A 12673-nucleotide genomic window follows, 5' to 3' on the forward strand; every position below is an offset into this window, starting at 1 on the left:
TTTGTAAGGCTATAATTTGTCAAATAAAATCATCCAAAATGCAGTACCACCACAAAAATAAATTGGTGACACTGACACATTGAAAATGTAAACACACACACACACACACATACACACACACACACACACACACACACAGGAACATTTGTAAGGCTATAATTTGTCAAATAAAATCATCCAAAATGCTAAACCACTTCAAATATAAAGTGGTGTGGTGACACTGGCACATCGACAATGTGTACTCACACACTCTCTCTCTCTTTATCTCTCAGACACACACACACACACACACACACACACACACACACACACACACACACACACACACGCAATTGTGTGTGTCTAGAATCTAGAATTAGATTAAAAATAAATGATTGAAATAAATGATAAAATCTTAAGACTCCAACATTTCTCTTTGTAACATTTTGTTCAGGTTTGATTCTAATCATAATGTAACATTATTGAAAAACTGGGGGGTTTTTTGGTACAAAAAAATGCTAAACTTTGACAAAAATATTTTATTTTTGTTATAATTGTGATTTTATAATATTTAGATATGAATCCAACTGAATCCAACTTGTGAAAAGATATCTTTCAGGTAGTCTAATAGCAAATAGCATATAGTGGAGCTCTATAGCCATCTAGTGGTTAAAATTATTATTTTTTATTTTAAAACTGCATTTTCCAAAAAATGGGCAAAAATGTTACATTAAACCATTTAAAATCATCCATGTTATCCCCATGAATGAAAGTTAGAAATCTGGGTCTTTTATAAAGTGAATTTTACATCAAATGCTGTTTTTTTGTAAAAAGGCTATTTAAATATTTATTTATTAATTTATTTATAGAAATTTAAAAAATATCATAAATTCTCCAAAAACTGCACAAATGTTGAGTAAAAACATTAACAAACAGAATAAAATTACATTTGTAAAAAAAAAAAACTATTATCTTGTTACAAAATTAAATGTTATTTTCTGGGGTCTCTAGAGACCCCAAAACCCAGAGTGTAGACATAAATAAAGACCATCAGAGGGTTAAAGCCCTGTTTACAGATCGTTTCTGATGAAATAGAACGGTTAAGATTAAATTTTGGACAAATGCTGCTGTCCCGAGAATTTTAGGTTTCTTTCGCTTTCCCCCCCACCAGTAGACTGGTTGTATAGGTGCACTGGAACAGTCCTTCCTAAAACACATTAAACTTTCGTTTACAAAGACGTGAAACTCACCGAGTGGTCAGGGGTGTTCACTGATATGCTCACACAAAAATCGCTGCAAAAGATGCTTTCCAACAGGTGTTTTACCATTCGTTGTAAAACTGTGAACCTATTTTTCCAAACGTCTCACACCCGTAGATTCTTCCGTTGAGAGCTTGAATAATAGACACTCCAGCCCAGTTGGTGGCGATAATGCACCTTTGCAAGCAAACCACTGGCATTTCATTGTTTGCGATCCGTCGTAAAAAAAAAAACACGAAGAAGAAGAAGAAAACAACCCCACTTCAGTTTCCGGCGGCGGAGTAATACCGTACCTCACAGCACATCCAATGCAAGTCAATGGAGTTGGACAAAAACTACGATAAAACCTGTTGGAAAGCATCTTTTGCAGTGATTTTTGTGTGAGCATATCAGTGGACACCCCTGACCACTTGGTGAGTTTCACGTCTTTGTAAACGAAAGTTTAATGTGTTTTAGGAAGGACTGTTCCAGTGCACCTATACAACCAGTTGGGGGGGGAAGCGAAAGAAACCTAAAATTCTCGGGACAGCAGCATTTGTCCAAATTTTAATCTTAAAGGGGGGGTGAAATGCTCATTTTCACTCAATCTCCTGTTAATCTTGAGTACCTATAGAGTAATATTGCATCCTTCATATCTCCAAAAAGTATTTTGTTTTATTAAATTTTTAACATAAAGATAGGCTGTACCGAGTCTTTCCGGAAAAAACCGAGCGGCTGGGGGCGGGCCGTGTGGGCGAAGCTTAGCTGTGCTAACGCGCCAAGCTAGTGACAACACACAGAGACATTTGTTCAACAAACAGTTTTACTCACCGTCCGGTTCCAACGCACGACCGCGAACCTTTATCATTGTGACTGCTCGATCCTTAAGCATTAGACGATCTGCAAATCCGTAGATCTGGGCTTTGTTTATAAAACAATCATCGTCGAAATGCAGGAAACAACAGTCTTACACAACTCCGTTTATGCTCAGGAAAACAAACTGCCACGGGTTCCTTAACGCTGGGTTCTTTGGGAATCTGTGCAGGGTTGTCTTGCCCTGGCAACCAAAAACACACTTCTTTGGTGACATTGACTTCCCAAAAGCCGGGCAGGGCGCTTTGATGGCGAACTGCTTTCACTCTCTTGCTCTGGTCTACGAGTGCGCGCGCGGCCGCGATCTTACCGGAGAAGTGCCCTTAGGACCCATATAAGGAAATTCCGCCCTATCTTACGTAAGACAGAGCCATACTCGAAAAAAACTTTCCGAAACTTGTGACAAACCGGAAGGAGTATTTTTGGAACAAAAATACTCCTTCAAACGTACAACTTAGTTTTTGAAACTTTGTCCATGTTTAGCATGGGAATCCAACTCTTTACCAGTGTAAAAAACTCAGTATGCATGAAATAGCATTTCACCCCCCCTTTAACCGTTCTATTTCATCAGAAACGATCTGTAAACAGGGCTTTAAGTGTAAAATACCGAACTTGTCCTTTAATATTTGTATGGTGTGGTAACCGTTTTATAAAAGCAATAAGGTACTTGAGGCTAGTGCTGTATCGTGAATAAGTCACGGCTGAAGGGGTTACAGGCACGACGCGCATTGCATGATGCGCTATATAACTACAACTGATTAGATGCTCATACCGTTGAGGCTTTGCTGGTTGTCTTTGCAACAGCGGTGGGGCGGTGCCTGCGGTTGTGGGGGGGTGTTGTGTTGGTTGTTATTTGGGCCGGCGGCATACTGAGCCTATTGACAGGTGTGGGCGGAGCACTGTCCGATCGGGGGCGGGAAATACCTGAGAGACAAACGAAACAAGCAGAGAAGCAAGAAAACCAAAGAATTAAAACCGTATGACATAGAAAAGAAGACTGAGAACACTTGAGAGATCACGTCTGGACACATATTCAGCCATAAAGCATGCCTAATGTCCATTTCATATCCATTTCAGCCCTAAAATATGAGAAAATGCAAAGTTTATGTCTATTTGGATGTCATGACATCTGATGCTTCTTGGATTTGGCCATTTCAACATCATCAGCAAGGCCAAACAATTCAGCTCTATGACAAAACAATAATGCAAATCAGGATACACGCTGTAGAATAGATATTTTCAGCACATTTGTTGTATAAAACTATTTTTTGTGTAAAAAGGAACATGTGTATCCATGTTGCTTCATGGTGAGTACTGATTGGGTCAGTAGTGCAAGATTCACCAACTTTAAAGGGATAATTCACCCAAAATGTTTAATTCTGTCATCATTTACTCGCCCTCATGTCGTTCTAAACCTGTGTGAGTTTGTTGTGGCAAGTTTTCACTTCAAAGACGTCAAATGCCATTGGCTAAGAAGTCAAGACTGCAAGTGGATGACAAATTAAATGTAGTCCACTATGATGATTTTTTTTTGTCCTGACCACCGTCTGCTTTCATTGCATGTAAAAGAGCAGTGTAAACATTCTCCTAAACATCTCCAAGAAAGACAGTCATATGCGTTTGAATTGACATGATGGCGAAGTAAATGATTATCATTATTGGGTGAATTATTCCTTTAATCCACACACTATAATCTTGAACTCAAACACAGATGTCCCTCGCATTACTAGCCTTCATTTCACTAATTTCTTAGTTAGTCTGAGTAAAAGAAAGAAATATAATGGGCAATGATTTTCATATAATTTGATTTGTCCATTGCAAATTATAGGGCGAAAGGGCGATAATTTTGTATGGCGAGATCTTACTTACGACTCGTTTAGTCATGCTTATAACGCGAGAGAAACCTGTTCACAGCATTTCAAAGAGATGCAATGAAATGCAACCCGCTACACATTCCAAGACATCATCAGATCATCACTGATGCATTTCCATACAGCATCCCAGCTCAGCATCTGATTGGCAGAAAATGCTGGTCACCCCTGCATTCAAATCTGGTTATTTGCCTAAACCCTCTGTGGTCATACTGATTGGTCAGCAAAAGAAGCAGATCTCCGTCCTTGACATCCTATTCTCCAGAAAGATCCACAGATTTAAACAGCCAGTTTATTGATTGTCGCCTGTAAGAGGAAAGCTGATATTTCAGAGCCATTTCATTATGTATACCTCCACCTCTGTCACCTCACAGGGGACATTAAAGACCCCATATTAAAGAAACATGAAGTTGGGGAAGGACATCAAAGGCCTTGTCTGCTTTTTTTTTTGTTGTCAAATATCCAATAGCCTTTAGCTTACAGAATAGCAAATGGACTGATGGTTCAAATTCAATAAATTCTAGATGTTTGAGAATGGATATAAAGTACACACTGGAGAACAATAATTTACAGATGATATTCATAATGTTATTATTCATGACGTTCTCATTTAATTTACATTTTAAATCTGTGTTTTTTGGCATAATCAAGGATGTAGACTATCTTATAAAAATACAGATAATGACTAAAAACCACAACATTCATATTTCATGGGGTCTTTAAACAGATTTGGGGTCATGGGGTCTAAAATCAGTTTGATTTTGTTTCTCAACATGACATATGGAGGCAGACCATATGACCAGATACCAGATACCAACCAATAAGTATGCTCACATTCATTCTCGGCAAAGATTTAAGGTCCGTTCACACCAAGAACAATAACTGTAACTATAAAGATAACGATAACTATATCGCAAATGCTCTTTAAAGCAGCATGGATTCTGATTGGCTGTGAATGTTTTTATTGTTCATCAGCTGGAAAAAAACAACAATCTGAAAGTGATTCCAATGATATCGTTTCTCTGTGATGTTATTGTTGTAGTCTGCAATTTTTTATATTTAGAATGATTTTTAGAACTATATCGTTATCATCCTTAGCGTGAACGTGCCTTTACTCTTGCATGGGAGCAAAAACAAGGCAATTACGATAATTAATGACATTTAATTGATTTCCACAACACAAAGGGATTTTTGATCTAAAAGTGCTTGCGTTTGCACAAAACACCTCGCGAAATCTACAGTCCTCATCAAACTCCCTCTTGATTAGCCAGAGGCGCGTTAACAAATACCATAAGATGGGAGCCGGTCTCGTAAATTGTTCCGAGAAACAGGAACACCTGGAGATAAAAATGGGATTACACACATAAAGAAACAGTAACCTCAAAAAAGAAGATTTACAACAGACCATAATTTGAAAAACTCCAATGAGAAACATCGTTATTTCTGATGTGATTATAGTTACAGCCCTTCTATTGCAGCTAAACACCTCCATGAACAGAATCAGTGTGTTGGATAGTTAAACCCACTGTTAGTCACTAGCTGATTGGGTTTGGACGGGTTTAGTGTACCTATAGAGGGAAGTCTGTCGCGAATATTGCTCCTAGACACTGTGACTCCTGAGGAAACATAAAACAAGACCTCTAAAGAAAAGGACACAACATGTCAGGCCATAGTGAGCTACGAGCGACGAACCACTGAGCATGCGCCGTTAAAGGGGGGGTGAATTGCTGTTTCATGCATACTGAGTTTTTTACACTGTTAAAGAGTTGGATTCCCATGCTAAACATGGACAAAGTTTCAAAAGTTAAGTTGTACGTTTGAAGGAGTATTTTTGTTCCAAAAATACTCCTTCCGGTTTGTCACAAGTTTCGGAAAGTTTTTTTCGAGTATGGCTCTGTCTTACGTAAGATAGAGCGGAATTTCCTTATATGGGTCCTAAGGGCACTTCTCCGCGGCCGTGCGCGCACTCGCAGACCAGAGAGAGAAGAGAGCGAAAGCAGTACGTTACCTCAAAGCGCTCTGCTCGGCTTTAGGGAAGTCAATGTCACCAAAGAAGTGGGTTTTTGGTTGGCAGGGCAAGACAACCCTGCACAGATTCCCAAAGAACCCAGCGTTAAGGGAATAGTGGATGGAGTTTGTTTTTTCGAAGCATCAACGGAGGTTGTGCACGACTCTTTGTTCCCTGCATTTCGACGATGATTGTTTTATAAACAAAGCCCAGATCGACTTATTTGCAGATCGTCTAATGCTTAAGGATCGAGCAGTCACGGTGAGTAAACTACTTCAAATGTCTCTCTGTGTTGTTGTTAGATCAGTTAGCACAGCTATAGCACACCGCCCACACGGCCCGCCCCCAGCCGCTCGGTTTTTTCCGGAAAGACTCGGTACAGCCAATCTTTCACCTCTAAATATAATAAAACTAAAGACGTTTTGGAGATATGAAAGATGCAATACTACTCTATAGGTACTCAAGATTAACAGGAGATTGAGTGAAAATGAGCATTTCACCCCCCCTTTAAGATTAATCTAACTAACTATACTGAGACAATGAGGTCAGGCATTTCACTCTTTGTTCATTCTTGATACAAATTTCAACTTAATAATAACAGCTGCAGAGAGGAACGTCTTGAACACTGTCTGTGCGAATAAATTAACCAAATCAATCCAATTTACTTTTCAGTTTGATTTTTAAATGCCTGAACATCAATTAAACCAGACTGTGCTTTGCTTTAAAAATAAAGTTACAGTTAACATACTTTACAGACAGGACTTGAAACCCTTATTTCCACTGAAATGTTGCAGAGTCAAACATATCGCACTGCAATTGTGATTCAGAAGTCTTACTCCTAGTTTAGAGAATATATTTTATCATCCAAAGTGATGTTTCTGATGCCTAACTGGCTAGTTTCTTTAAATATAAATAAAAATCATAGCAATTACATGTGATAATTCTAAATTAATTAATTTCAGATGGACTGGGAAATAAAATCGGTCGAGTAAAGTCAGTTGTGTGAGTACCAGGAGGAGGCAGAGTTTCACGACACTCGAGTTTCTTAGAAACAGCAACACCTAGAAATGGAAAGACAGTCAAAGCTGGTGTTCATACATCACTGCGGCTAAAATTCAAACAATAATCAGAAGCGTCAAAACCACAGAGACTAAAACAACATCTGAGATTAGAATGTAGTGCAATAAATGATGAATGGAAAGCCTTATAATACAAAGAGGCTTTGTTGTACAAACCATTAGGGGTGAATCTTTTAATCCGATTATGATTGACTGGGAATCATAATCCGATTCTTGATTACACTTACCTTATATATTGAGCAATGACGCCTGTGATCTTCCTTGTATTTCGTTTCAACTATAAAAACTTATGCAAGTTTATATACATCAGTGTTTCCCAGTGTAACGGCACACCACTATATAAAAATATAATGAAATGCATTGCTTCAAATGGCATATAAATCTAGATATTAGGCTATTTTAAAAATAGTACTCATATTTGATGTGAAAGTCGGGCGGAAACCTCGTATCCAATTAAACACTGTCGTCGAAGTTGGTATTGTTGCTTTATAATATTAACATTTTATGAAAATCAAGCTCAAATAGAGTTGGCCAGCGAACGACAGACAGACATTACGTTTTCATCAACGTTCAGGATATAAAGTTCATTGTAGCATTATATGGTTGCTCAGTTTTCTTGTTCAAATCTCATGATCAAAATCTTATGATACAAAAGATGAAGCGCTATGCACAAGATATTTAAAACACTGTACTTGCTTCTAGACTAGACGGCAAAGACTAAGACTATTCTCCGCTTTTCAAATACCAAAAACGTAAGCCTTTATGGACATAGTGTTTCTCGAGTAAATAAAACGCTGTACTTACGCAAACATCAGCTCTATTTTTTCCCCTTGCATTGCAAACAAGCAGAGATCTCTCCAAACTGTGAGCGGTCAATGGAGGCGGGTGGAGTTTTGAGGTTTGACGGACAGTTTGAGGAGCCAATGGTTAAGTCACAACCTCTTATAAATGCTTTTTATTGGTTAAATAAGTGTAAAACAAGACAGACGTAAAGGATGACCAATAGCATTAATTTTATAAAACAATGACATAGGGAGATTCAATGTTTCGGCCCAACAGTGCAATGATATAATCTTATTTGCAGCATCTATTTTTAATTATTTTTGGGAATTTGATAACGGCACACCAGACAACCAGTCGGGAAAAACTGATATATACTGTATGTTTGATGGTTTTGTGTGTTTGTGTGTAGCTGGAAGCAAACAGAATACGACTCTAGTGCACACAAGTAGTAAAAAAAGAAAGAAATAAAGCTCTGAATCGATTCATAATTGCTGGAAAAGACAATCACGATACATCAGAGAATAAAAAATATGTTCTCCCACCCCTACATACCATGGTAATGAATGACCACCATAATAATGTACACGCTACTTCATGGAATATCATGGTAATGCCAACAGAGTAGCATCCAAAAAAACAAATAATTTCATAAAAGAGCCCTGAATGTTGTAGATATTCACGGATCTTACCGAGGAACGCGTCCACGAGGCAGCTGACGCCCCTCATCGCTCTGAAGAAGATCTGGGGAAGCTGTTTGAGGCAGGGGTGCTGAATGACCTCGTGAGGAACGCCGTTACCCCCCAACAACTGCTCCTGAAACTTTGGGGTGGAACTCACTATGACGGGATTGCTAAGGTCCACAGGGTTACTGAAGGGGAGAGAGAACAACTTGAGTTAGTATCCATGACCAGAATGGACATGTTGACAAGTCATGGCATTTAAACAAACAGAGCTTGATTCGGTTTCTGAAGCGGGAATCAACCTATTAAACACAGAGAGTGAGTTTTACTGCAGACCTGAGCATGTGCAGAAAGCGATACCACGTCTGAGACACACAGTCGTTGTCCATCTCGGCGGGGATGAGGCTGGCGTCTTCGTCTGGCACTTTAAACGGAGGAAACGACGGGCCGTACATGAAGCGCAGCAGCCTGTGTGGACAACAAAACAAATAAGGTCAAACAAATAAAAGCTTGTCTACTTTACAAACAGTTCAGCATGGTGCGAGCAACACCAAGGTCACAGAATTCAATGCATGAACTGGTAAAACAATATAACTCGAATGCAATACAAGTTGCTTTGGATAAAAGTGTCTGTCAAATGCATAAACATAAATGAAAACATCCAGTGGTCGAACATATCAAACATTAAAAATGTGCAAAACTACATATTTTCCCAATCAAAATGTAAGATAATGCAATTATTTTAAAACAATTATTGTTTTTTTGATATTTTAATGAATTTTCAGTATATATTGTGCAATCTCTCTCAAACTGGTATGATTAAACATATTAGTTTAATTTTTATTTGATTTGATTTATTAGACAAAATAATAGTGAAAAATACACAGATTTGTTAAGGATAACAATAAATAATAAAAAAAAAAACTTATTTCCATTGTGGTCCTTGATGTAAAATTATTCTATTGTTAACACTTTACAATAACTAATGCTTTAGTTATCATGAACTAACTTTGAGCAATATATATTTACAGCGTTTAACCTTTGTTAATGCTAGTTAATAAAAATATAAATTGTTCAGTGTTCATTCATGTTAGTTCACAATGCATTAATTAAAGTTACCGTGAATAAAAATTTTTTGATGGAATATTGCAGTATTGTCCATGCACATTATTAGTTATAAATTCATGTTCCTGATAATCTTGAATCAGAATAACTTTCTCTTCTCTTCTCTGATGACGAGGGCGGGGCTATAACCTGTCACTCACATGAGATCAGCCAATAGCAAACCACAACCATCCAATCAATTCCTCACAGACAAAATCAAGCCCCGCCCACATTTACAGCTAGTCAAACAGGTTATATCTCTGAAGCCAAGCAGAGAATGTTTTATAAGTAACAGGAGTTCGCGGCTTTATTGATGCAGTAAACTTGCACAACGTCCTTGAATGAATCATTTATTAGATGCACGCATATTAGATGCATGCAATAACACGTCTGTTATTGTAGGGACATCGACATTATATTATTACGCCCCTAAATATGACGCGGAACAAAAAGAACTGTGATTGGTTGCGTTACATGTCAGTCAAACGTCCATGGCCAAGAAAAGCTGCGATAGAGTCCAAGTCTTAAGTTAAGATATGACAAGTTAATTTAGGATTTTTGTATTACAGAAGCAAATCTTCAGTTAATTTAGGATTCTTATCCTATCTTACAAAATCTCATCTTATCTGTAGTTAGGAAATCTTAAACCCCTCCATCGAGTTCGGTAATCAACTCTCAGGTCTGCTACCAAGCAAACAACTACTCGCAAACGGAAAAACTGGAGAATGGAGGAACAAAACAAGTGGTGCTTTTCATTAAGTGAAGTTTTGATAAGCCTGGTAGAAAACCTTTCTTACAGTCCTTTTATTTCACAGGAGTCTGTGATTATTTGTCAAGAGTTTTGTCGTCAAAGTGCAGCACATCATTTGGGTGTTCACAGAGTCTTTCCAACATCAAACATCGCTGTTCTTCATCTTGTATCATTAATAAATGTGACGAGACAGGGCTGTTATTATGTGATTTTTTTACAGCTGGCTTTCAAATAATTTTGAAGTTAGGACACCATTGGGGTTGTCCTAAATTTAAGACAGTTTTTAGGATTGTTTGTGGAGTTAGGATGCTTCTGTAATACCCTTTTCCTATCTGTAGATAAGATTAGACTATGCAGTTAAGTACTAAATGAGGTCCTAACTGAAATGGCCACCATTAACAAACAGATAAGATAAGTAATGTGCACCTTCTGCCATCAGTCTGACTATACAGTACCTGGAAGTGAGAGCTGCGATCACTTTACTCCACTGTTCCACCACCGGAGGGTGATGTCTCCAGTTGGCCAGCATCTCTCGGGCGGTTTTCCAGTATGGCGGCGTGGGGAAACAGCGCGTACAGGCCAGGAACCAAACCTCAAACAGCACGCTGATCAACTTCTCTGCCAGCTTCTCTGCTATACCACCTACAGGATAAAGATGTAGTGAAAATCAAGTTTTTAATGTTGTTTATATGTCTATGTGGTGTTTTTAATACGCTTTAAGACAAAGCATGTGTAAATTCATAAGTCGACAGCATTGCTGAGTATTTCCTCCTTAAAACTGCAGTGAACCAAAGACAGTCTCAAAAACACGCTTTGAAATCGCTGGTGTTTCTGACCTCACAAACTACCTTGTAACCAATCAGATCAACGTGTGATCGTCAACCAGTGGATCTCTGAGCTGAGTGAGTGAGTGGAGGCGGGGCTCATTTGCATATTCATAGAACGGCGCATACTAAATGAGACAAGGGTGTCGAGTTACATTCAAGATATTTTAAGAAATGTTTAAATATGTCATTTTGGTGATCAAAGATGAGTTTCAAGGGCTAAAATGAATGACTACAGGGGGACTTTAAATCAACTGTGGTTACATTACAACACTTTTAGACAACTGGGAAATTCAAAGAAATGTTCTGCTTGTTTTTGCTGAAATATTTAGTTTAAAAATGTGTATTGAGCTGAAAAAAAAAATCAGTTTTCATATGCAAAACATTAACCAATCAAAACAAAAAAACTAAATTAAAACCTGACTCCATAATATTTGGTTAAAATGCTACAATAGTGCATAGTATGAAGAATACACAGAAGAACACTGACCGTCATGGGGACAGAGTCAAAATAAGATACACCGGTGTTTTGCCAGATGAGAAGATTTTTTACTATTTTAATTCATTTTACTCTAATTCATTTTATAACTGTATCATTTATCTCTTTTAACTCATTTTATAACTGTTTTAATTTATTAACTGTCTATTTTCTATGCAAAGCTCTATGAATTGCTATAGTGTGATTATTATAATTCCTTTCTATGTAAAGCTTGTGAATAACTGTTTGAATTTTCTTTGCTTTTATTTTGTGATTATTTTTATTCCTCTCTATGTAAAGCACTTTGAATTGCCATAGTGTATGAAATGTGCTATATAAATAAACTTGCCTTGCCTATGACCACATAAAAAAACTCTCATATAGATGTGATCTTGATAGCTAAAGTTCATTTAAAGCAAACATGATGTTTGATTGTGGAAAAGAAAGCAAAATTTACACATTTCACGTGAGGTTCATTTGCAAACGACACACAAAATGCAGTTTGTTTAGATGCAAAACATGCGCCTTCTCTCATTTGTTTGTTAGTCAATGTCAGTTCTAGTTCAACACAGAACTTTGCTCTATTTTGGAGGGAAACAACATTGAGTTTGTCCATGGCATCATACGGACCTCCCACAGTGGGCGGGGCCAGTAGCGTGTCATTGATGCGCAGAAGAAAGAGGAGAAGCACTTCCCACGTCTCTCTGGCCATGCCGGACGAATCGCGTGCCAACTTCTGCACTGCAGACAACACTTGCTGACACAATTTAAAGTGCACTAGGCTGAAGTGCTCTGGTCTGGAAGAAAGAAACATTCATATTCAATCAAAATCATAAAACACAAACAGGAAGTGCTACAATTATTAACAGTTTGAACACTGACATGTTCTAGTCTGAGTTGTTTTAGATGCATGCAACAGTCAAACCAACATTTATTCAGACACCTTCAACATTTCTCACATTATCACAGTTTATTCGCTATAGTTTAGAAAATGGTAATAAAAAA

At 37.8% G+C, this 12673-nt stretch overlaps 2 protein-coding genes across 5 annotated transcripts in view; one reads left to right on the forward strand and one right to left on the reverse strand.

The window, feature by feature from the left end:
- Positions 1 to 12673, forward strand: part of kif5ab (kinesin family member 5A, b) — a 581587-nt gene that overhangs the window by 301832 nt on the left and 267082 nt on the right. The gene's annotated exons all lie outside the window — the stretch shown is intronic.
- Positions 1 to 12673, reverse strand: part of ralgapb (Ral GTPase activating protein non-catalytic subunit beta) — a 64021-nt gene that overhangs the window by 41509 nt on the left and 9839 nt on the right. For all 4 annotated transcript variants that reach the window (XM_079883639.1, XM_079883637.1, XM_079883640.1 and 1 more), the window contains exons 4-8: positions 12299 to 12465; positions 10822 to 11008; positions 8848 to 8979; positions 8521 to 8699; positions 2863 to 3014 (exon numbers count right to left, since the gene is read on the reverse strand). In XM_079883639.1, coding sequence (XP_079739765.1) covers positions 2863 to 3014; positions 8521 to 8699; positions 8848 to 8979; positions 10822 to 11008; positions 12299 to 12465 — 817 coding nt within the window. The remainder of the gene's footprint in view (positions 1 to 2862; positions 3015 to 8520; positions 8700 to 8847; positions 8980 to 10821; positions 11009 to 12298; positions 12466 to 12673) is intronic.

The sequence above is a fragment of the Squalius cephalus genome (assembly GCF_949319135.1).
Source record: "Squalius cephalus genome assembly, chromosome: 10".
In the NCBI taxonomy this organism is placed as follows: Eukaryota; Metazoa; Chordata; class Actinopteri; order Cypriniformes; family Leuciscidae; genus Squalius; species Squalius cephalus.